Raw genomic sequence first — 25,306 nt, forward strand, 5'->3', positions numbered from 1 at the left:
ACATCACTTTTATATGTACCATCAGTTATGGTTGTTTAAAAAGGCTTTCCTGGCATGGAAAAATATAACAAGTAATTTCTTTGCCCTGTTTCAATCGTTGTGGTCTTGCAGGTTGTGAAGTCCTTCTTGGCCCAGATAACATCGTCTGCAAACCATGTGAGTCTTTTAAAGAGAAAAGAATATGTCAAGTCCAATTCTTCTGTTGTTGTTGTTGTTAGTCGAGACATACGGTATGTGAAACGAGCTCTAAAATCATTCTTTCTGGTCCAGAGATGAAAACTAACATGGATTCTCTCATTTCTCTGGCAGTTTGGAAGCCAAAGATGCTCAATGTGTCTCAACATGGTTCTAATTTGCATGTTGTGTTTGACCATGCCCCCTCAACGTTTGGATTCAGCATCTACTATCTGTACTACAAGCTGAGACAGGAAGGGCCCTTCAGACTCAAGCGCTGTAAACCCGTGAGCTTCCTTCACTTCGCACCTTGCATATTGAGTCAAACATCTTTTCCCTGGTGAAAATGTGGCACAAATTCATACACATTTGAATTCTGGTGCTTTTTGAGATACTAGTATACACAGTGTTTTTAGAGTCATGATTTACTCACCATCATGTTGTTCCCAAAACACAAAAGGAAAAAGTTTCATTAGAAATAGAATCTTTACGTTGGTCTTTTCTATAGAGCAGCTCATAGTGACGATGTCTTTTGTGTTCCACAGAAAAATAACAGCATACTGGTTTGGAACAACATGAGGGTGAGTAAATAATGAAATTTTTTTTTTTTTTTTTTTTTTTTTTTTTGGGTGAACCTGTGAAAAGGATTTTTTCATAATAATAATGCAGAATATTGTGTCAGCTCTGACGCGTTCCCTCCTGCAGTTATATATGGTGGCTACACTAGATTGGACATAAGTTGTTCAGGATTAACGCTCACAGCAGCGGGTAATGCTCTTCGCAGACAGCTGGGATAAAACATAGTCCTGTCGGTTGAATTGGCCAGCAGACCTGAAGTGTAAATGTCACAGGAGAGATATGTTCTCTCCTTCTTTCTATGCTTTGGTTGTGATGGAAATGTAAACTTAAAACCCAGAGTGCTTTCCCAGCAACACTTTGTCACTTAGAAACTGTGTTGGGAGTCTGCAGAGAGCTTTCTTTCTCTGTTTTTTGGTTCAGGTCTAACTTTCTTAAAGGACTAGTTCACCCAAAAAACATCCAAACCTGTATGACTTTCTTTCTTCTGAGATGTTACACAGATTGGGCCTCGTTCATGAAACTTTTGTTAATATATGAGTAAATTTAAATTAATTTGCGCCTAAATTGGACCTTCCCGAAAACTTTCCGCCGGATTCACAAACGCTTCGTACTCCCCAGATTTGTAGGTAAAACGTGTGTATATTATTGAATTCCAAACATTCGTAAAGAGGGGGCGAGTGCGCGTTCATTCCCAATTATCATAATTCACGCCCATGAAAACTCCATACAAGGAAGGCACCAGACTCGCTATTAAATGCTGTTAACATATGCGGAACAGTAATGAAATCGTTTTTATGAATGAAGTGCATTCACATAGTAAAATGTTGATTTAGCAAACACAGTCTCTCAAAGAAAGTGACTTACTGTCATATCATGTCATCGGAAGCTCTATTGTGGATCAAACAGTCAATAAAAATGGTTTGACATGAGTGTAAAAAAAAAAATGGGAGGAGGATGTACACCACCATCAATGGTAACAGTGATATACTTGCAACTGGAAGAATCTTCAGAGAAATTAATAAAATGTCTGAAGAAGTTCTTTGATCGAAACGCTGTAAGATTTTACATGTGCAGGCTTTTTCTATTTTCCCCATTGTATTGTGTACGCACCTGAACGCGATGTGTTTATTTATGGATTTAACAGCATTATCATTAACCATACGTTATCAACTGAGCACGATTTACTGATGCCTACACTAAATTATGTAACCTAAATTATAGAGCTCATATCAAATAAAAAAAACTGTCCGACCAGTCACGTTAGATGGCATTCATTTTTTTTTTCTTGAAAATCAATCACTTCTGCTGGAAAAACGATAAGCAGAATTGGGAAAAAATAAATTAAAGCAGTATTGATTTCTAAATAAGTAGTAGGCTATGGTTTTTATTAATATATTATTATTTTAACTAATTTATGTTATTTTTTAAGGTTAATTTCACTCATTTAATTATTAGTTAATTTTTTCATTGCTTATTTCATTTCATTTTTATCAAACTGTAGTCATGAGAGTTTGCCTAAAAGAACACAACATGTTCGGATGTCTTACACGTGTCTTAACCAGACGCTACGCAGTAAGATTCCAGCGACAAGCAATCTGTCTGTCCACACCAGATGCGACACCACGATAGTCATACACTAAAATGAGCATAATTGACAATAAAATGTTGAAAACTGAGCAATCACAGACGGAACAGTCTGTTTATTGAATGCAACTCATTTTCTCACATGAGCGCCATAACGCTTTCTACGGCAAGCCCCAAGGGGATAAATACACAATCACACACATACACAGGGAAAAGTTACTTTATGAATCGCATCCTTATTCAGTCTTTTACGATTATTTATGTTCACGCGGTACACCTGTTGTTATTTCGCCAATCTCCACGTGACAGGGAAGTGGAGAGAAAGTCAGAATGAGCAGGTATGTCTCCCCTCTGCCATTCTGAAACTGTATGTGTGTGTGTGAGACAGAGCACCGGCTGAATAGAGCGAGACCTCAAGCACAACATTGAAGCCGGTTCAGAACAACTTGATTTTGGCCGACCTACCGAATGTTGTGCTTGAGGTCTCGCTCTATTCAGCCGGTGCTCTGTCTCTCTCACAAACACACACACACACACACACACAGACACAGTTTCAGAATAGCAGTGGGGAGACATACCGGCTCATTCTGAGATGATATTAAAGTCGGTGAGGTAAATTCTACACCCAGTTGTTGAATGCGCTGCCTGACGCTACGTCACAGAAATAGAAACCATTCCAAAAACAGAAAGCCCTGTCGCTCATCGTGTGTCGTGGCTGGTTAGGACAAAAACTTTGATCAACATGGAAAAGATACCTTTTATCGCATGTCTTGGAGTCGCGTCGCATCTGGTTAGGAAAAGGTGCTACTCACAGTCTGGAGCAGGTGTAAATTTCTTTCGTGCCAACTAACGTTTTGAAACTACAAAAAATTTCATGAAACCGAGAATTTACGTCAGAACGGCTTTACGAGCGATTTACACAAAAATGAGTTCTGCTCGTGTTTCATGATTGAGGCCCAATGTTCACACTGCTTTTTTTCATACAATGAAAGTGAATGGTGACTAGAGGTTGTGAAGCATCTTATAAAAAAAAGCATCATGAAAGTAGTCTATAGGACGTTTTCTGAAGCTGTATGATACCTTTGTGTGAGTAACAAATGAAAATATAAGTCATTAAATGCTGAAAATCTTCCCCTCCGCTGTAGCTCTCAAATCTAAGTTACATTTGGGTATATTCAAATATGGCTTGCCAGGATTGACGGCATTTTTAAAGCTCAACAGCACCTGTCCCCATTTGTCATTGTTTGAAAAAAAAGCAGCGTGTACATTCTACTAAATTTCTCCTTTGATGTTGCACCAACAAAATAGAATCATATGGGTTCGGAATGTCATGAGGGCGAGTAAATGATGAAAGAACTGTTATTTTTGGCTGAACTCTCCCTTTAGGCTCTTCTGGAAGTGCTTTGTGCTCTCCTAAATCACAGTTTTGGGATTCATTTATAGGCTTTTTGGACTATTTTGAAGTGTTTCATAATTTGACGCAGAACATGACCTGGTTCCTTTTATTTTTCACCTATTCCTGATATATAATAAAGAGTGTAAACGCATTGTCCTCGCTCTTTTCAGAAGAGCAAAGTCGTCGTTTCTGTAGCCGGGTTGGGCGGCATTATTGTGGGAGTAATAGAAAGAAATCTAATGTGCACAAAGCCACCAACGGGGGATTCCAGAGTTCAGACACTGTCTGTATCTCTTTCAGATCGGCGTAATAAGTTCAGTTTCTCACAATCAACTACTAATTATTAATAATGTCTCTTTATTAAAGGGATAGTTCACCCAAAAAATGAAAATTCTCAAATCATTCACTCTAATGGGTGAACTATTCCTTTATTACACTTTGTTTAATTGATTACATTTGAAACTGTATTATGTAAACTGATAGTATTTGTAAACAAATCAAGTACTAGTTTGGACCTTGTTTTGAATTTTATTTTATTTTATTATGCCCAACCTGGAATTTAATTTAAAACACTTTACACACCTGTATTAAAAGACATTGCAAGACTGTTGCATGCAAAGTTGTGTACATATGATTTAATACATTATATTGTCATTGCAAAGAGCACTGTATTATACTGTTACATAAACAATGCTTGCTTTGTAAAAAATTTTCCAAAAATTCCCTTTTTAGGAGCAAAATGGCCCCAAAACAACATGCGTTTTGCAAGATATAATTCCAGGAACTTATGCAATAGAGGTAAGAGCTGTTAACTGTTACAATGAAAAATGTTTTATTTTAATACTTTTATTGAAGTGTAACCAAACAAAAACACTTTCTTACCCCTACAGCTTCGTGATGATAATAATACAACCAGAAAACAGATGCAGTACCATGTGAGCCAAGGTAATTGACACAAAACCCTCAGAGTAAATTATTTTCCACTTAAAATGGATTTTAGCGTCTTTACAGCCACACGGCAACCAATAATATTTTGCTACGTGAATATTGTACAATAGAGCGCAACAGTCTGGTTCCGGAAGTAAAAATCCCATTCATTTTTCTCATAGACTAATTGATTTTCAACGATAACTTATAAACGTTTAAAGACAGACCTATCATGAGCTCCGAGGTTGTTCATCAATGGTGTACGCTTCCATTAAAGCTTTCCATCTGTATTATTTCAACTTCAGTGTTTAAAAATCATATTTAATATCGGAATTCATGGTAAACAACTACATTACCCATGGCCCAGCAGAGAAAGATCCTTCAATCAGAGAACCGTGACCAACGGAACCCGCGAGTCAACGTAATCGAGTCGGTGTCTCTTCACCCTTAAACTACTTATATATTTCTACATATTGGAATATTTTGCAATAACCGTAACCTAAAATCAATAGTTTTATGTATTCCCATCATTTTTTATTCAATGACATAATTCGCAATGCTTCATGGGATTGTAGTTCATTCCCTCATGAAGGACGGTAAGTACTTAGTCTTGTCTTTTTGTCCGATTTTCAAACACTTTTTTGCCTCAAAACAAAGTTTGTGATGTTGTGATTCACCTCGGAGCTTGTTGGTTTGGTTCGCGGCTTACAACTCTATGGAAGTCTATGGAAGAAATGAATGGGAAAAATACTTCCGGAACCCAGACGACTGAAACAGTTGGTGGGAACTGTTGCACTCTATATTGTTTATATAAACCCTATCTGAAGTTATTTAATTATAGATATATACATTTCTAAATACAGCTGTCCCTTGTAAAATGGTTTATTTGCAGCTAACAAAAGTAACATAAAGGTATTTTATGGAGGCATACGATAGGATTTGGTCAGAAACAACCCGATATTTCAATCTTGACGTCCGTTGTGAGACGTACACAGGGAGTTGCGAAAAAAACAATTCAAGTTCACCCGTGAACGTGCTCCACTGTGACCGATATTCTCTCGTACATGAACGTGCATTGGATGTCAAATTTCATCACAGAGGTTACTATATTTTTATACAGACTGACTATGTAGAACAGATTCATCTTCTGTATTTATACACCATATGTAAATTCTATAATGCTGATATTTAATGCTTTAAATGTCTGTTGTGTTTGTTCCAGTGCATTCGCCGTGGGCCGGACCGATCCGCGCAATGGCCATCACCGTCCCTTTGGTCATCGTGTCTGCCTTTGCAACTCTCTTCACCGTCATGTGCCGCAAGAAACAGCAAGGTGTGCGTCCATTCCTCATCTTGCCGTCATTAACGCATGTTCAGATTTCCTCCTAAACTCGCTTTTGTCCAGTATCTGTAAACTGATCTCAGTAATCTCGCAGCGTTGGCGAGGATTAATGGATGATGGAATTCAAGCGATTGTGCTCATGCTATTCTGGTTGTTCTGGACAAAATAAACTCTTGAATGCCTGTTAGTATGTAATGTATCTCAGGAAAGCAAAACTCATTAGGTACATGTGCTTGCACTACAGAATTGATGACAGAATAATACAGTTCAGGTAGGTGTTTCTCAGGGGAAAAAATATTGCATTAACATGAACAAATAAGGTTTTACCTTTAGTTCATACAGTCCATTAAAAGTAGTTTTCATCACATGGAAACAATAAATGCTCTACACTTTTTTTCTACCCGCTACAAATCTCAGTTGATCCCGGTTAGATTCACGTCTGTGATCTGGAATTCCTCTGCAGAGAATATCTACTCCCACCTGGATGAAGAGAATTCAGAGTCTTCCTCTCAAACCACCGTTCTGAACGCTGAGAAGCCCTGGCCGAGACCCAAGATCTTCATCTGTTACTCCAGTAAAGACTGCCCAAAGCATCTCGCCGTCATCCAGAGCTTTGCCTTCTTCCTGCAGGACTTTTGCGGCTGTGAGGTGATGGATTCATCCAGTTTGTGTCTTTTTTGTTGTAAAATTTATGTAGAAGTATATTTGCAAAGGCTGTTGGTCCTGCTGAAAAAAAGTTGCTCAAACCAGCCTAAGACGATTTGCTGGTCTTAACTGGTTTAAGATAGTCTAGCTGGTCTCTTCAGCTGTTCTAGTTTGTTTCAAGTTCCCAAACCCCCTCTTAAAACCAGCAAACCAGACCATTTTGACCATGCTTGGAGACCAGCTAAGACCAGCAAACCATTTTGGTCTGGTTTAAGATGGGTTTTTCACCAGGGGGATCTTATATTCGAATAAACTACTAAGACGTGGTAAAATAATTATGTTGTGGACATGACTTTAAGAGTTGGAATAGTTGGATGACAAAGGTTTGGTTATGAAACCAAGTCATTAAGAGTTTATGTGTGCATGATGCCCCCTAGTGGCAGTACAAAGTGAGGGCACTAAGCATTTTTGATTTGTTTTTGAGTTAAGGACAGTTTGGTAATCTAAAATAATATATGATATTTTAAACGGTTACATTTAAAAGTATAAAACAAATTTAAAATGGTCTTGTTTGTCAGAGCTGTGACCTAGCAGTTGGCAGACGCATTGAGAAAACAAAGCTGGGATGCTCATGTGGGCCATACAAGTTCCATCTCCCTGTCATGTCCTGTTTCCTCTCCACTATATAATAAATTAAAGGGCAAGAATTAAAATGGTAAAGAAATTGTGTTAATTTACTGAATACTCAACAAAAGAACTCAATACTTAAAGGGTTAGTTCACCCAAAAATTAAAATTCAGTCATTGTTTACTCACCCCTGTGTTGTTATAACCCCATATGACTTTCTTTTTCTTAACACAAAGGGAGAAATTGTGAAAAAATGTTGTGATCAGTGATGTCATACAATGGCAGTTCATGGTGATGACCTCTTTAAGCTTCAGAAGGACACAAAAGTATAATTCAGACGTCTAATAAATAATTGTATGAGACTCATGTCTTGTTCTGTAGGAATACGATAAGGTTTAGTGAGAAACAAACTGAAATCTAATGTATTAAGTGAAACTCTTGACTGACCGTTGGTTTCCTGTGCTCATGAATCTGCATGCGAGCTTTTGAGCTCCTTGCACGAGAGCAGGAGTTACTGTATGCGTGAGATGGGGCGTTCAAGTGAAAACAGGATCACCAGCAATATTAACAACAGAAAACACAACATAGCTGCACACAAAACAGAGAACAGAACTTACTAAACATGTCTGAAGAGTTTGTAGTCGAAAAATAGATGCATTTCTATGTCCAGCCTTATTTTTTTTAACCGAGTCCTTAATCAAACAGAGAGATGGGGCTGAAGGTAGCTACAGTCACACCATGTCCAACTCAGATGGCAAATGACACTTAATAGAAGTTATCTTTTCTATGTTAATCAGAGTTTTTGTCCTAAGCAGCTGCGACGAGTGACGGGACATTCTGTCGATCGCTTGGTTTCTATATTTGCCGTTGCGCCCGGTAACCCAGTCTGCTATGAACTGGCACCGGTCCAAATTCATTCTGATAAAATTAATTGAAGCCAGCATCTCACGTGCTGGTTAAAAACGACTTGATTTTGGCCAAGAATGGTACACCTACTGACTGTTTTCGCAGAGGTCTCTTTAGGCAGAGGGTCTGTTACACACACCCACACTCACACACACAGGTTCAGAATAGAGAAGAGGTGACAGATATTCCCGCTCCCTCCGCCTTTCTCTCCGGTTCTACCACTTCACTTTCGGCAAGTGAAACCTCCAAAGAACATCGGTCTTATACTTTTGTATCCTTTTGAATCTTGAGGTGGTCACCACAAACTGCCATTGTATGACATCACTGAGTACAACATTTTTCATAATTTCTACCTAAATTCTACCTGTTTGAATGCACAATTAATCAAATTAAAATTGCATTATGTCCAAGTGTGATAATTAAACCTCAAAAGTCTGTGATTTAATTGAATAAATGTACTGTATAATCTGCATGTGATGCATGCTTCAAAATGACTGTGAGATGCTGGCCGCTCATACGTTGTAAACGCCTCATCATAATCATCACACGCGCTCTGTGTGTGTAGTAGAAGACAGAGAGCAGAGCACTTTGAAGTGCAAAGCACATACAGACTTTGTATTTATTTAATTAAATCACAGCTTTATGGGGATTAATAATCACACTAGTCCATGTAACGAACTGTTTATCTTCCGTCCAAAACATACCGAAACTCCAAATAAAAGCTAGGTTTAAATGGATGCATGTATTTTTGCTTAAATATTATACTTGATAGGCACATAAAATGTCCTGGAAAATTATGTCTGAAATTTGCACGAATTTAAAGAATTTGTCATGGCACGTTGAAAACCGAGCTATACGTTTTAATTTAGATAATAATTTGCACTTTTGAATTTAATAATGTACATTTCTATGAATGTGTAGGTTGCTTTGGATCTCTGGGAGCACTTGGAGATCTGTAAAGAAGGTCAGATGGCCTGGCTCAGTAGACGTATTGATGAAGCCCACTTCATCATCATCGTCTGCTCCAAAGGCCTGAAGTATTTCGTCGAGAAAAGACACCGTAAAGGCAAGGCCACATCTAAAGAGAACAACAAGGAGTCAGGATATGTCAGCAGCAGGGACCTGTTCATCGTTGCCACCGCCATTATTGCGGAAAAAATCCGCGAGGTGCACCAGAAGTCCTCAGACGTCTCCCGCTTCATGGCCGTCTACTTCGACTACTCCCACGAGAGCGACGTGCCCACTTCACTCAGCCTGGCACCCAAGTTCAAGCTAATGGACCAGTTGCCCCAGTTGTTCGCCCGACTTCATTCGCGCCAGCTTAGCTTGACCGATCGTGAGCCGCAGCCACCCAACGTTAGTAAGCGCAATTATTTCCGCAGCAAGTCGGGTCGGTCGCTTTACGTGGCCATTTGCAACATGCACCAGCACATTGCACAGGAGCCGGCCTGGTTCGAAAGGCAACTCATGCCCCCACCTGCACCAAACAAATGTGAGCGTGTTGCACCACCTCCAGAGAAGCTCGACTCTGGGCTTTTACTTAATGAGGTGAAATTAAAGCATCCCTCTGAGAGTGACTGTCCGGTTAGGAGTAATGTCGTGATCCTGCAGACTTTGCCAAAATTGGCAGCGCTCTCGTTGTCAGGACCGTCTTTGAATTCGTTGCAAGATGAATTTGGGGAAGGATCATCGAGTCAGGAAGCAGCAGAGTTACCAAGACCTGTTCTCCACATGGATGGCTCAGCCAGTCCACCCGAGATGCCCAGAGACTCGGGAATTTACGACTCATCTGTGCCATCGTCAGAACTCTCAATTCCGCTGATGGAAGGACTTAACCCTGATCACGCCGACAACTCCTCACTGGCCGATAGTGTGTCCTCCTCCTCAGGACTTGGTGAGAATTTAACATATTTAGTTTGATGTTTTTAGGATATTTCACTTCTTTTTTTAACAAACAAATTTGTAGTTGATTGCAGTGGCGATTGCTTAAAGTAACATGGGAAGCAATGCAGTAACGAGTTTAATGTATGTTCGAACAGTCTGTAAAAATTACACATTGCTCTTTGTGCATTTCAAGATTTTAGCAAATAAAAGTGTAAAATATCACGCATCATTATCACGCTGTTCGTTCAAGTAACGCAGTCCGCTGTTTTTTATTCACAGCGTATGTAATATAAGTACCGCTGTCGAGCACAGAGTTTTCGGTGGCTTGCAGACATGCGCAGATATTTGCAATCTGATGTAATGCATTTATTTCAGCTTTCATAATTAGATATTTTGCAAAAACAGTTTTGAGCTTAGTTAATTATTTTTGTTAAGAAATGTCATTTTTGAGTAGTAGTTTGAGCATGTTTTGGGAGCAAAACTGTAGACACCAAAAACAATAGTCTGTGCTTCCCCACTGTTAAAAAGCACCAGCTGCCACTTCATTACTATACTTAAGTATTATTTTAGGCAATTTGTACTTTACTGGTGTACTATTTTTGAAACTGAATGCTAGTACTTTAAATCCATTATATTTTCTAAGGCAAAAACTATACTTTTTTGCTCCTTACAATTTGATTTAGATCTTAAAAGTACAAAGTACATTTTACACAGGTCATCATTACTTATTCCTGTTTTCGTCTATCTTACTTAACTGACAAGCCAATGAAATGACTTTACTGCAAATTTTATTGAAATTTAAAACCCATTAAAGAAACATGAAATTGGCCTCCACTATGGTATTGCTTTAGAAAATTTGTGTATCAAAGTTACTACTAATGAGAAAAGAGTAGGGCGAATTAATGCAATTTGTGTGTAATTTTTATTGTAAAAAATGTAATGCAATTCATCTTTAATGTAAACTTTATACATGTATATATCGGCACAGTGATTAACAAAAAAAAAAAAAATGAAACATGGCACTCCATGTCAAAAAGTATGGAGGGCCAAATTACTCAATTAAATCATGAAATAAATATTGTAATAATTTTTTTTATACATAGTGAATTAATTAAATGCATTATTAAAGAAAGAATTAAATATTTCAATAATTAAATGAATAATTAAATACATACTGAATTATTTATATAATTAAATAATTAAATATTAAATACATAGTGAAGTGATTCAATGCATTATAAAATAAATAAAATATTTAAATAATTGAATCATTTAATTCATATTGAATTGATTCAATGCATCATTAAATAAATATTTAAATAAATCAAATACTTAGTGAATTAGTTAAATATATAATTAAATTGTTAAATACATAGTTAACTAATTAAATGCATCATTAAATCGATACATAAAATCTCCCATGTATTTAATTTCAGCACTATCTTTGAATCAGTTTAATTTAAACAATAGCTCTCCGTCTCCATTTTCATTTAAGAACTTGCTTTGGGATCTTTTTCATTTAAGCAAGAGTATTACCGACACGCCAATCAAAGCAGATGGGTATATTTAGTGCTCCTTTGAGATTTTCTTATTGGCTCAGAATATCAGCAGTCCAAAGTAATCGAGAGTGCGAAATGCGAGACATTTGATGAAGAGTGAAGAAGAAACAGAGACAGAAGCTGTCATATGTCAACGTTTTGGTTAGCAACTTCATCTGCAAGAGTCAACAAGAAATCTCTGATTGTACCAAGCCCAGCCATAGTTGCAGTTTGAAAAAGTGCGCCTAAACTAACCAGAAAGTCCAAACAAATCGATTTTGAAAGGTGACGCCCAGTGTCGTTGAGTGACGTTGAGTGCAGATAACCCTAACCCTAAAAAAGAAAAGACACAAAGCTCATGCGTAAATGTAGCTTTAATATATATATATATATATATATATATATATATATATATATATATATATATATATATATATATATATATATATTAAATGCATCATTAAATACATAATACAATTTTATATATATATAAATTTGTACAATGATGTATTTAAATGTTTATTTAATTTAGCATGTAGTTAATTTAGTATATATTTAATTATTTAAATAGTTAATGATTTATTTAATGATGCACTTAATTCAATATGTATTCAATTATTTAAATATTTAATGATGTTTTGAATCAGTTTACTATGTATTTCAAGATTTAAATATTTAATTATTAGTAATACACATAATTCACTATGAATTTAATAATGCATTTAATTATTTATTAAAATATGTATTTAATTTTTAGTAATTTGGCTCTCCATACTTTTCAACATGGAGTGCCATTTTTATTTATCCTTGTTAATTAATTCACTATGCATTTAATTATTTATTTAAATATTCAATGATTTACTTAATGATACATTTTTTTATCATTTATTCAGTATGTATTTAATTATTTATTTAATGATGCATTGAATCAATTCACTATGTGTTTAATGATTCATTTTATTATTTACATTTTTAAAGATTTATTTAATGATGCATTTAATTAATTCACTATGTATTTAATGATTTATTTAAATATTTATTTAATGATGCATTGAATCAATTCACTATGTATTTAATTATTTAAATATTTAATTATTTAATAATACAAATTATTAACTACGTATTTAATGATTTATTAAAATATACAAATGTTTATTTAATGATTTAATTTTTAGTAATTTGGCCCTCCATAGAAAAGGTTGCCAACCCCTGCTCTATTTCTATGTTCATAGGTGATGAGGAGCCCCCTGCTGTCAGCTCACTGCATTGCACAGGACCCACAATATGCAAAGCAGAACTTTATCACAACATACAACAGAGTGAAGGACTTATTATAGCCGCAGCCTCCACCTAGTGGCCTTTATCTGAACTGCATCGCCACTTTAATTTTCAAACTTGCGACTATGACTGTGTGTTGCCAACACATCCTTCCCGTCACATTCCTTTCAGACATCCCTTGAATCTTCATCAGGGAACATCTTCGACAGACTGGATTTTAAGGGATTGAACATGGCCGTGTCTGAGAACTGCACCTAACATCTGGGCGTTATTTAACCAAAGAGGTTCTTGATGTTTGTAGTGTTAGCATTACAGCAGCGTACATTGTGATAAAACTGATGTGTTGCTTGCAATAATCACTTCACCATGTCAACAAGACTGCGCCTTGAATCGGTGGACACGAGCATGTATGTTGAAAATGAGAGTCATTTTAAAATGTAATTTTACTTATTTATTGTATTAACCTGCTTCATGAAAAGCAATAGACAGTTGGTGCTGACTCAGAACGCATGTAGATTAGCACTTTGTGTTGATATCGTCTCGCTGAAGCTATTTTAAGGTAACTTTCGGTTTTATAATGAAATCAAGAGCTTTTAAGAATATTTTTATGCCTAAATTGTTCAGTTAGAATAGATCATATAAATGAGTCAAAATGTACACAAGCACAGCAAGGGAAGTACAAGCTAAAAATTCTCTAAAGATTCTCTTTTCATTTTTGTGTATGTTGTTTTATCCAGGTTTTATGCATTTCTTTTTTTCATTTTTTTTATATTAGAAGTAATTTCTACATTTTAATCTTTGTACTGTTTTATAGTACTCTAATGTAGGAGAAAAACTGTTAATAAAACAAAGTTTATATGCATTGTGAGTTGTTACTGGATGTCAACATTAGAAGCTTTGTATTCAGTCAATCCAAACTTAGAACTGATTAACTCCGTATTTGATCAGATTGATAGAAGTTAAGACATTCTGGCACAAAATGTGTTTAAAAATGCAAATTTATTTTTTATTTTTGATATCTCTAAATTATACATGCAACAAAAAGAGTTCATGTGACAACAAATGTACCCTACTACCAATTTTAATTTGATAAATCTTATTTAATTTGTATGTTTATATCATGTTTATTGGTAGAATATACTGAAATCACCAAATTTAGGGTTATAAACTGTAATCATACATCTCAAATTGTGGTAACAAGGTTGCAGAAATTGCAAACATCACAGAAAATGTATAGAAAATAAAATTGCTATATATAATTTTTCGTTTGACTTCCAGAGGTAGTGGACGAACAACATTTCAACATGTGATTTCTGATGTTGTGATGACAATGGAAAAAATTACCCTATTCAAAATTTTATGACAAAGAAAAATACATAGCTGTATATACACGATCAGCCACAACATTAAAACCATCTGCCTAATATTGTGTAGGTCCCCCTCATGCCGTAAAAACAGCGCCAACCCGCATCTCAGAATAGCATTCATAGATGATATTCTTCTCAACACAATTGTACAGAGCGGTTATCTGAGTTACCGTAGACTTTGTCAGTTCGAACCAGTCTGGCCATTCTCTGTTGACCTCTCTCATCAACAAGACATTTCTATCCACAGAACTGCCGCTCACTGGATGTTTTTTGTTTTTGGCACCATTCTGAGTAAATTCTAGAGACTGTTGTGTGTGAAAATCCCAGGAGATCAGCAGTTACAGAAATACTCAAACCAGCCCATCTGGCACCAACAATCATGCCACGGTCCAAATCACTGAGATCAAATTTTTTCCCCATTCTGATGGTTGATGTGAACATTAACTGAAGCTCCTGACCTGTATCTGCATGATTTTATGCACTGCACTGCAGCCACATGATTGGCTGATTAGATAATTGCATGGATGATTGTTGGTGCCAGATGGGCTGGTTTGAGTATTTCTGTAACTGCTGATCTCCTGGGATTTTCATGCACAACAGTCTCTAGAGTTTAAACATCTTAAAACAGCCAAAGGTGGTTTTTGAGGTGGTTTGCTAACTGGCCAACACTGGTTTCCACAGGTCTGGCTGTCCTTTTTTGATGGTTTTGGGCGTTTGGCAGTTTCTTTGGCAACAAGACCAGCTAATCGATCAGCTCAACCAACTAAACACCAGCTTGATCTCACCAGGAGACCAGCTAAACCAGCTTAGACAAGTTTTAGCACAGACCCCTTTCTTTATTATAATGTTCTGTCATTTGAACTGATGTGCTTTTGTAGCAAGGCATTTTCTATCACAGTGAATGTGTTTTCAGTTGTAAAAACTGTTAAGCATTTTATCTGCTCTTTAAGACTTTTTCTTCAGGAGATATTGTGGACTCCAGTGTCTGATCCTGAAGTGTGAAGTCTGGTCATGTGACCTGGAAGAGGATGCTTGCTTGTTATGCTGTGAAGAGAGTTTTAATATGCATAAAAGCTTGTATTCGTCTGTAAATCTTCTGATGCCTGCAGATGCACACTTGATGTCTTGAAGATGAGTCAGCAAGCTTCATTCAGGTGTAAGAGTCTCTTTATCAGCAAGATGCTCCTGCAGTGTGACAGCTGAAATTGGAAATGGATGCTGGAGCTGAGAAATTATAGACAAGGTACTTTAAACAGTCAGATCTTAAAAGAAAGCCATCTACAGAACAAGGTACAACTTTTGATCTGGATCTTTAGAGAGAGACACTTAAAAATCATACAAAGGAATCAATTATCAATGTTTAAAATTTCGTTTTACTCGACTGGCAAATGGATTTGAATTGAAATCCAATAAAACATTTTTTAAATTATATTTAGCTACAAATTTATACATAAAGTAAACAAACCAAAACATATTAAATATTTATATAATTAAACTAATGAAAATAAATATATTATATTGACATAAATTTAAATAATCGTAATATGACATTTTGATTTAATATTAGGTAAAATAGTTATTTTAAAAAGTGAATAAAATTTATTGTTCTATCATTTTATACAATTTTGTATATTTTCTCTTCTATTTGTCAGTTATTGAACACATAATTCATGTGAAAATGTGAATTAATATCAAGTCATTTATTATTAAAAGTAAATTAATAAACTGATAGTTCTTTTTATTTTACAATATATGAAATATTTACTTTATTTGTCAATAATTGAAGAAATAATATGAAAAAGTGAATTAATATTAAATCAATTCATATTTAAAGTGAATTAATAAATTGATCTTTAATTTTATAATATATTCAATATTTATGTGTATATTTTTTTTGTCAACTATTGAACAAAGAATTTATATGAAAAAGTTCATTAATAAATTGATAGTTCTTTCATTTTATAAAAAATTCAATATTTATTTGTCAATTATGGAACTAATATGAAAAAGAGAATTAAATGGATAGTTCACCCAAAAATGAAAATTCAGTCATTGTTTACTCACCCCTGTGTTGTTATAACCCTCTATGACTTTTTCTTTTTCTTAACACAAAGGGAGAAATTGTGAAATAATGTTGTGCTCAGTGATGTCATACAATGGCAGTTTATGATGACCACCTCTTCAAGCTTCAAAAGAACACAAAAGTATAATTCAGAAGTCTAATAAATTATTCATGTGACTCATGATAGTTATGAAAGCATACGATAAGGTTTGATGAGAAACAAACAGAAATCTAATATATTGTTGTGTAGTGGTGGTGGCGTAGTGGACTAAAGCACTGAACTGGTAATCAGAAGGTTGTTGGTTTGATCCCCACAGCCACCTGAGCAAGGCAGTTAACTCCAGGTTGCTCCAGGGGGATTGTCCCTGTAATAAGGGCACTGTAAGTCGCTTTGGATAAAAGCATCTGCCAAATGCGTAAATGTAAATGTAACAATGTTCACTGACCGTTATTCTTCTGTGCGCGTTCATGAGTTTGCATGTAAGCTTTAGAGCTCTTTCCACAAGAGCAACAGCACGTGCGAGATGGTGCGTTCAAGCGAAAATTGTTTTGTTTTGCTTCAACCCTATTACATATTATGCGTAGAGCACCAACGCCATTGGAGGGCACAATCTTACCCAAGGGGGTTACCAGAAACTCCACTGGCTGTCGCACATTATACAGATGTGCTCAAAAGTTTGCACACCCTTGGAGAATTGGTAATATATGTACCATTTTTAAAGAAAACATGAGTGAGCAGGCAAAACACATTTCTTTTATTTCTTATGGGATTCATATTCAGCTGTAGGATATAACAGAATGGCACAATCATAAAACAAAACATGAAAACAGAAAAAAATGAAATGACCCCTGTTCAAAAGTCTTCATACCCTTAGTTCTTAATACTGTGTATTGCCCCCTTTAGCATCAATAGCAGCGTGCAGTCTTTTGTAATAGTTGTCTATGAGGCCCCAAATTCTTGCAGGTGGTATAGCTGCCCATTCGTCTTGGCAAAATGCCTCCAGGTCATGCAAAGTCTTTGGTCGTCTTTCATGAACCGCACATTTGAGATCTCCCCAGAGTGGCTTGATGATATTGAGGTCAGGAGACTGTGATGACCACTCCAGAACCTTCACCTTTTTCTGCTGTAACCACTGGAGGGTCAACTTGGCCTTGTGCTTAGGGTCATTGTCGTGCTGGAAAGTCCAAGAGCGTCCCATGTGCAGCTTTCGTGCAGAAGAATGCAAATTGTCTGCCAGTATTTTCTGATAACATGCTGCATTCATCTTGCCATCAATTTTCACAAGATTCCCCGTGCCTTTAGAGCTCACACACCCCCAAAACATCAGTGATCCACCACCATGCTTCACAGTGGGGATGGTATTCTTTTCACTATAGGCCTTGTTGACACCTCTCCAAACATAGCGCTTATGGTTGTTAACATAAAGCTCTATTTTGGTCTCGTCACTCTAAATTACAGTGTGCCAGAAGCTGTGAGGCATGTCAAGGTGTTGTCAGGCATAGTAACCGGGCTTTTTTGTGGCATTGGCACTGCGCACACAGGAGATCAACAGTCAGTGAGCATTTTCACTAAATAATACATCAGATTTCGGTTTGTTTCTCACCAAACCTTATCGTATGCTTTCATAACAATCATGAGTCTCATGGAATAATTTATTAGACTTCTGAATTTTACTTTTGTGTTCTTTTGAAGCTTGAGGAGGTGGTCACCATAAACTGCCAGTGTATGACATCACTAAGCACAACATTTTTTATGTTAAGAAAAAGAAAGTCATATGGGGTCATTTTTGGAGTGAACTAATCTTTTAAGTAAATTAATTACTACAAGAAGTGAATTAATAAATTTATTGTTCTTTTATTTTATAATATGTTAAATATTTATTTATCTATTTATTTGCCAAATATTAAACAAATAGTATGTAAAAGTAAATTTATATTAAGTAAATTATTTACTATAAAAAGTGAATTAATAGGGGCCTGGGTAGCTCAGTGCCCCTGGAGTCACAAGTTCGAATCCAGGGTGTGTTGAGTGACTCCAGCCAGGTCTCCTAAGCAAACAAATTGGCCCGGTTGCTAGGGAGGGTAGAGTCACATGGGGCAGCCTCCTCGTGGTCGTGATTAGTGGTTCTCGCTCTCAATGGGGCGCATGGAAAGTTGTGCGTGGATCGCGGAGAGTAGCATGAGCCTCCACATGCTTTGAGTCTCCGCGGTGTCATGCACGATGATCCACGTGATAAGATGCGCGGATTGACGGTCTCAGAAGCGGAGGCAACTGGGACTTGTCCTCCGCCACCCGGATTGAGGTGAGTAACCGCGCCACCACGAGGACCTACTAAGTAGTGGGAATTGGGCATTCCATATTGGGAGAAAAGGGGATAAAAATTCAAAGTGAATTAATATGAAATCAATACATATAAAAAGTTAATTAATGAATGGATTGCTCTTTCATTTTGTATTAAGTATTTATTTGGCAATTATATGTTAAGTATTGAACAAATTAATTGAATTAATTAATATTAATGATTAATAACTAATTAATTAATTTTAAGTCAATCAATTGTTATAAAAAGTGAATTAATCTTTTTTTATTTTCTAAAAACATCTCAAAAACACAGTACAGAATTATATAGAAGCTAGATACATTCAGTCCAGCTGATTTCAATAAGTTTTCATAGTAATTCTGTAATACAGACATAACCAGAAGAGAACAGAACACCAACAAGGAAAGAAAGAAAGATTACAAAACAGACAGGGCACAGTACAGAATAATAGCAAATTTTCACGGTTTCAATATGTTGTTTTCTTTTACTGCAATAATTTGCAGTGACATCTACTATATGATTTTTATTTCTCTGAGTCCACAAACTCCCTCAATCTCCTCCATAAAACTACCCCTTTTGTTTGCTTAATTGTATGGAGAAGGAAAGGGTTTCCATCTTATATATATCTCTATTACAATTCCTCTCCAGTCTTCTATTGTTGGTGGAGTAGGTTGGAGCCATCTACCAGTAGTAGCCTTTTTGGTTGCTACCAAAAATATTCTCCATAAATATCTTAGATTGGTTTCTTGTAGATCCAAGTTTCCCAGGTATAATACATTAAATTGAAATGGAATGTTAGCTGGACATGACCAAAATATATGGTAATATCTTACTACCTCAGAACTACAGCATCTCCAACACCGGGTTCCTGTTTCACTGTAACTTTTGTGCTGGGGAAATAAAAAATCGAATAATATTTTTCCAGGCAAATAACCTCCACTGATGGGAGCCTGTAGTTTCCCATTGAAGTTTACATGTATTTAACAAATCCTCTTCAGTAAGGGTCATGTTTCCTTCATTTTCCCATTTTATTTTGACATATGAGGTAGACTCTGATCTCTGATTTTGGAGACAATGATATAATTTAGAAATTACTTTGCTAATTGCAGTAGTCTTATAGGCAGATAGAAAAATCTTCATTATATCATTCTGAGTCCAATTCCCCTCCTTATTTACCGTTGAGTTAAAGTGGTGTCGTATTTGAACATGTCTATATAAATCTTGATTATCCAGCCCAAACTGGTCCTTAAATTACTGGAAGGTTAATAGAATGTTGTTATTTGTAACAGAATAATATGATGCAACGTCCTTCTTGGTCCATCTCTTATAGGTTTCGTCCAATGTATTTGGAGTTAAATCTGTATCATATGCACACCACCTCAATATTTTTAAAGCATCATTCAATGTACATATTTTGATTACTGTATCCCATATTTCTAAGGTTGCATTAATCCTTGGAAATCCTTCACTTATACAAGTTCTTAATAATTTTCCATCAGCAATTACTGCTTGAACCGGTATTTCCAAAAAGAGTGAACATTCAATCTGCTTCCACCTAGCTATGTAACCTGGATTACACCAGCAAACTATAGGTCTTAACTGGGCAGCTATATAGTAGTCTTTAAGGGATGGAAGGGCCAAGCCTCCCCTTTCTTTGGATATCTGGTGTGTTCTATAACAAATTCTGGGTTTTTTACCTTGCCAAATAACCTTGTAATCCATTTGTCCCAGTCTCTAAATTGTTCTTCCAAAGTCTTTACTGGGAGTGACTGAAATAGATACAAGAGCATAGGAAGCATATTTATTTTAATAATGTCCACTCTTTCCCCTAAATTCAAAAAAGGGATTACACTCCACCTCTGAATACCATTAAGGGGTCTGTAATTTATGTCTAACAGCTTACTAGTATCTTTTGATAGGTATATACCCAAATATTGTATTACCTCTGTATCATAATTAATCTTGTACTTTGCTCTTATTTCTTCTGAGGGTGTATAATTGTAACAAATGACCTGTGTTTTTTGCACATTTAGTCTGTATCCTGATAAAGTACCAAATGTATCTAGTGCTGACATAAGGTTTGTGAAAGATATTGCAGGGTCTTTAAGATATATCAAAACGTCGTCTGCAAAATAATGCTATTTTATGTTCATCTTCATCCATCTTTATCCCCCTAATATCATGATTTGGGCATATCCATTGACTCCATTGAAAGAAGGGAAGAAAGAGGGCACCCCTGTCTCGTGCCCCTTTCCAAATGACCAAAATTTGACAGACTACCATTCACTTTAATTCTTGCTTGTGGTCTTGAATATAATGACTGAATGGCTTTAAGAGTGCTTTTATCAAATCCAAATTGTTCAATGACTTCGTATAGGTATGACCATCTGACCATATCAAAAGCTTTTTCCGCATCCAGATTCACTATCATTGCTGGTATGTTACTCTGTTGAATATGTTTCAGTACGTGTAATGTGTGTCTGACATTGTCCTGTGTTTGTCGTTGTAGAATGATCATTATTAATTAATTCTGTTTGTATTCTTTCTGTTCTCCTAGTCAATATTGCAGTATATAACTTATAGTCAACATTCAGTACTGAAATAGGCCTATAGGAGGCACATTCTAGCTTGTCTTTTCCTTCCTTTGGAATAGGGGAGATGATCGCCTCGTTCCAGGAAACTGGAATCTCATTTTCATGGAGTGCAGAGTTACAGGAAGGAAGAAGAATAGGGATAAATTGCTCCTTGAGTTTCTTGTACCATCCTGCTGTAAAGCCATCAGTGCCTGGTGATTTATTTGACTTTAGTCTAGCTATGCAGAGTTGTTTTTGTTTTAAGGTCTCTAATTTTATAAAATGTGTTATCAGCTTGTTGTTTACAGAGCTTACTAAACAGGAGTTTCATGGACTTACTTCCCGTTTCGTAATAGCGTTGTTTTAGAAATATGAGATTCCTCTCTATTGCCACGTTATGTATCTCAGTGATTTCTTCTTTTAATTTTTCAATCTCTTGAATTAGGCCTGGTCTTCGAACTTGTGTTTTTTTATGTTCCATTTTCAACTCTTTTAGCATTGTTTGTAATTTATAAAACTTCTCCTGCTTTAGTTTCTTAGCCAGTGCAATTTCTACAATTATTTCCCCCCTCAAGACTGCTTTACAAGTACCCCAAAGCACTGCCGGAAATACCTCTCCATTGTCATTCTCTTTCAAGTAGTGCTTAATTTCAATTTTCATCCATGTTAAAAACTGGTCATTGTATAGGATGCTAGAGTTCAATCTCCATATTGCATTCTTATGAGTTTTATTCAAACTCACTGATACATATACTGGTGCATGATCAGACAGGCCCATTGTTCCTATGCTACATCTGGCCATCTTATGTCTGTCTTTTCCAGATGTGAATAAATAGTCTATTCTTGAGTATTTTGAGTGTGGGTGGGAGTAGTGTGTATAATCTCGTCTTTTGGGGGAAAAAATCTCTCCAGAGGTCTATCAATCCTAAATCTCTTAATAGAACTTTAAGTTTCCTTACTATAGGAGTTAAGGGTCTCTCTGTAAAATCTCCAACGTAAATTAAAGTTCCCTGTGTCTCTGAGATCACATTTTAAAAAAACTGATAAAACTTACATTTACTGCCTGAGGGTGCATAAACATTGATGAATGTAACTTAGGGTGACCATATTCTGGTTTTCCAAAAAGAGGACACCTTTGGGGGATTGGGGTGGGGTGGAATAATAGGGTTCAAAACAGTGTTACTTATGCAAACTTTAATACAGTGAAAAAGACACTCTATTAGCATAACATAAATATATATATAAATAAATTAACATTTCCAACATTCTTTTGAATGTCCATGTACTGAAATAAAATATTTGATGCCATGAGTGTACCTTCATTTACTATTAGTATTATTTTGAATGGCCATGGAAAATGAAGCAATGTGATAACAATTTTACCTGTTCGCAAAAAGTAGTCCGTTAATTTACCTGATGAACTTTCACCTTTTGCTGACCCTTTATGCTTCACAGAGCTAATGTGTGCTTCTAAATCACTTGCACCTTTATTAGCAACTGACACATAAGTGCCAGCTTTACATGTCATACATTCTGCTTCCCACAGATCTTGACCTGGACAAAAGCATGGAAATTTTCTGTGCAAATCTTCTGTAAATTAGCACTTTTGTTTGGGCATTGTTTCCACTCAGCTGTCATTTGCTGCTACTGTCAAGCAACTGTTTGATGCCAAACACAACAGCGCTTCGCGCGTTCGCGGAGAGATTGACAGGCAGGAATTTGGCCAATAGTTGCTGCAAGCCTCTTATAAATGACCAATTGGTGTGCGAGAAGGCGGGACTTACAAAGAGGGGTTAAAGCAATGCAAATATGCACGCACACACAATGAAGTATTAGACCGGATGCACATCATAATGTAACTAAAGCCGAATCCCGGACATTTTTGCAAATTTTGAAATCCCGGCCGGACACTTTTTTAAGGTCCGAAAAAGAGAACATGTCCGGGAAAAAGAGGACGTATGGTCATCCTAATGTAACTGGATCCCCTTCAATTTGTCCTTTGATTAGAATGTAGCACCCCTCTTTATCTTTTATTTCAGTCTGGTGGTCATACCTAAGCTTCTTTGACATTAGAATAGCCACTCCCCTCCTCCTACCGGATGCATGTGATGACGAAAATGCATATTTAAATCCATTCAAATCCTTTAGCAATTCTTTAATAAAACTGATAACTGGTGAACCGGTGCTCCATATATTTGAACGTTGTCCCGTCAGGACCTGCCCTCTTGATCTGTTAGCTTAGCCTCGAGCTGGGCCTGGAGTTTTAGCAGTTCAGATAACACCTCCTCCGTCTGTTGTGTTCTTCCATCCTTCCTCCATCCTTTTGTTTGTGTTGTTGAGGTCTTCCTTAATGTCCACCAGTTTTTCATTGTTTTCCTTTCTGAATTCTCTTAGCTCTTCGAATTTTCTCACCAAGCTAATTTCCCCATCAATAGTGACATGGCGGCTAGCGGCGGGATCCGTTTCACCCGTGTCTTCTCCACGTTCTGTCTTAACTTGGCGAAATGGGATTTTTGTTTGCCTTGCCCTGGTTTCCATTCCAGCCCCGCTTTCCATTGTAATGTTCTATATCGAAGTTTAGTGAATATTTGAATAGTTGGAGGCTGTTTAAAAGTATTTGTCAGGAGAGCGGTTCTTTCACGCTGCTATCAGTGTTCACGTGCTACCGGAAGTCGAATTAATCCATTTTGGCACTAATAGTATGTCATACATTTGGGTGAACAAAGTTCATGCATTTTATATTATGCAAAGAATAGTCATTGTTGATGTTTATTTGCATGCTGGCATATTCTTGCTGAGGCTACATTAAAAAAAAAAAAAACTGTTTCCACCCTCATCCAGCTACATGAATCTGACCCTGACTTTGCTTTTGTTCCCACAGATTCACTCAGTGCCAAGATGTTTTGCATTCTGGCCATCTTCGCAACCGTTTTCACAGCTTATGTTGTGACAGGGACAACCTGACTCAAAACTACAGCCCAGATGTCCTTAATGTGGCAAACTATGCCATGGAGTTCCATAATCGCATGAGCAACTACCCCTTTGCCTTTAAAGTAGTGGATATCTTTTCAGACATAGCGCAGGTAAGTGTCATGCAAATTATATGACATGAAACATCCTTCACTAATTTATTTGCCAATGGTGTCTTTGTTTCTCCGAATGTTGTGATCTGCCCTTAGCTGTACCCTCCTGCACAAGTTAAGTACATATTAGAGATACAAGCTGCCCAGACGATCTGCAAGAATTAAGTGAATGTGAACCTGACAGAATGTCCTTTGCAGACTAATGTAGAGGTGAGAATTTATGCTATGGCTTTATGGCATGAGCTACTAATGCAAAGTAAACTATGCAGAAAATACCAGTGAAATATCAAAAGAGATGATACCACCACCGGTGTCTTTATTGGGCAATTAAAACTAAAGTTAAAGGTGCTGTAAGTAATTTAAATGAATACAAATAAAGCATGCAAACTCCTTTGAATTTATGAATAAAATGTTTTAATTCAATTTCACCTATCAACACTATTCAATTCAAAGCTGTTGGATATCTCAGACATTTTACCTGACATTTAATTGTTTGTTTGTTTTTCCAGACCATGATCTGTTCCTTCGTTGTGTTTGCGGTGCCTGGAAATAACAGTATCCCCAAACACCTGCTCTCAGATCATTGTGCCTGATTGGTGATTGATTGAAGAATTATGATAAAGATGCTTTCCATTATTAAAATTTTGCAACCATTTGTGCTTTATAATTAATATTATAAATAGTTTATTTTATTTTTTTGCAATAGTTATCATATTAAGTTTGTTTTGGAAACATTAGTAACACTAACATAATAGCCTGCATGTCTAAATGATCATGTAACATGTTGTGAATCCTTGAAGTGCTGTGTGGTGTCACAATATTCCAAAAATAAAATATAAAATAACATAAAATAAAAATGTTTAATAGAAAGCCTTGATTCATTTCATTGCTTTACTGTATTTTTGTGATTTTATGGACCACGTGCCTTATACAGCTGTGTTTTGAGAAAACGTTTGAGAAATAATTATGTAAATATTAGTTGTGTTCGGTAATGGGTAGATTACTTCTAAATTGTAATTT

The 25,306-nt window shown here is 36.3% G+C and overlaps 1 protein-coding gene and 1 pseudogene across 2 annotated transcripts in view; both read left to right on the forward strand.

Moving 5' to 3' along the window:
* Positions 1–13,923, forward strand: part of LOC127426024 (interleukin-17 receptor D-like) — a 64,727-nt gene extending 50,804 nt beyond the window's left edge. Inside the window, exons 6-14 of one of the 2 annotated variants that reach the window (XM_051672468.1) lie at positions 112–156; positions 310–461; positions 720–755; positions 4,466–4,531; positions 4,624–4,678; positions 5,883–5,993; positions 6,466–6,650; positions 9,102–10,074; positions 12,835–13,923. In XM_051672468.1, the coding sequence (XP_051528428.1) occupies positions 112–156; positions 310–461; positions 720–755; positions 4,466–4,531; positions 4,624–4,678; positions 5,883–5,993; positions 6,466–6,650; positions 9,102–10,074; positions 12,835–12,956 (1,745 nt within the window). In that variant the 3' untranslated portion in view covers positions 12,957–13,923. The remainder of the gene's footprint in view (positions 1–111; positions 157–309; positions 462–719; positions 756–4,465; positions 4,532–4,623; positions 4,679–5,882; positions 5,994–6,465; positions 6,651–9,101; positions 10,075–12,834) is intronic. The other variant, XM_051672469.1, reaches the window with a different exon arrangement.
* A 1,460-nt stretch (positions 13,924–15,383) lies between these two features.
* Positions 15,384–25,098, forward strand: LOC127426063 (cystatin-F-like; annotated as a pseudogene).
* Positions 25,099–25,306: the final 208 nt, after the last annotated feature.

This window comes from Myxocyprinus asiaticus, chromosome 35 (assembly GCF_019703515.2).
Source record: "Myxocyprinus asiaticus isolate MX2 ecotype Aquarium Trade chromosome 35, UBuf_Myxa_2, whole genome shotgun sequence".
Lineage (NCBI taxonomy): Eukaryota > Metazoa > Chordata > Actinopteri > Cypriniformes > Catostomidae > Myxocyprinus > Myxocyprinus asiaticus.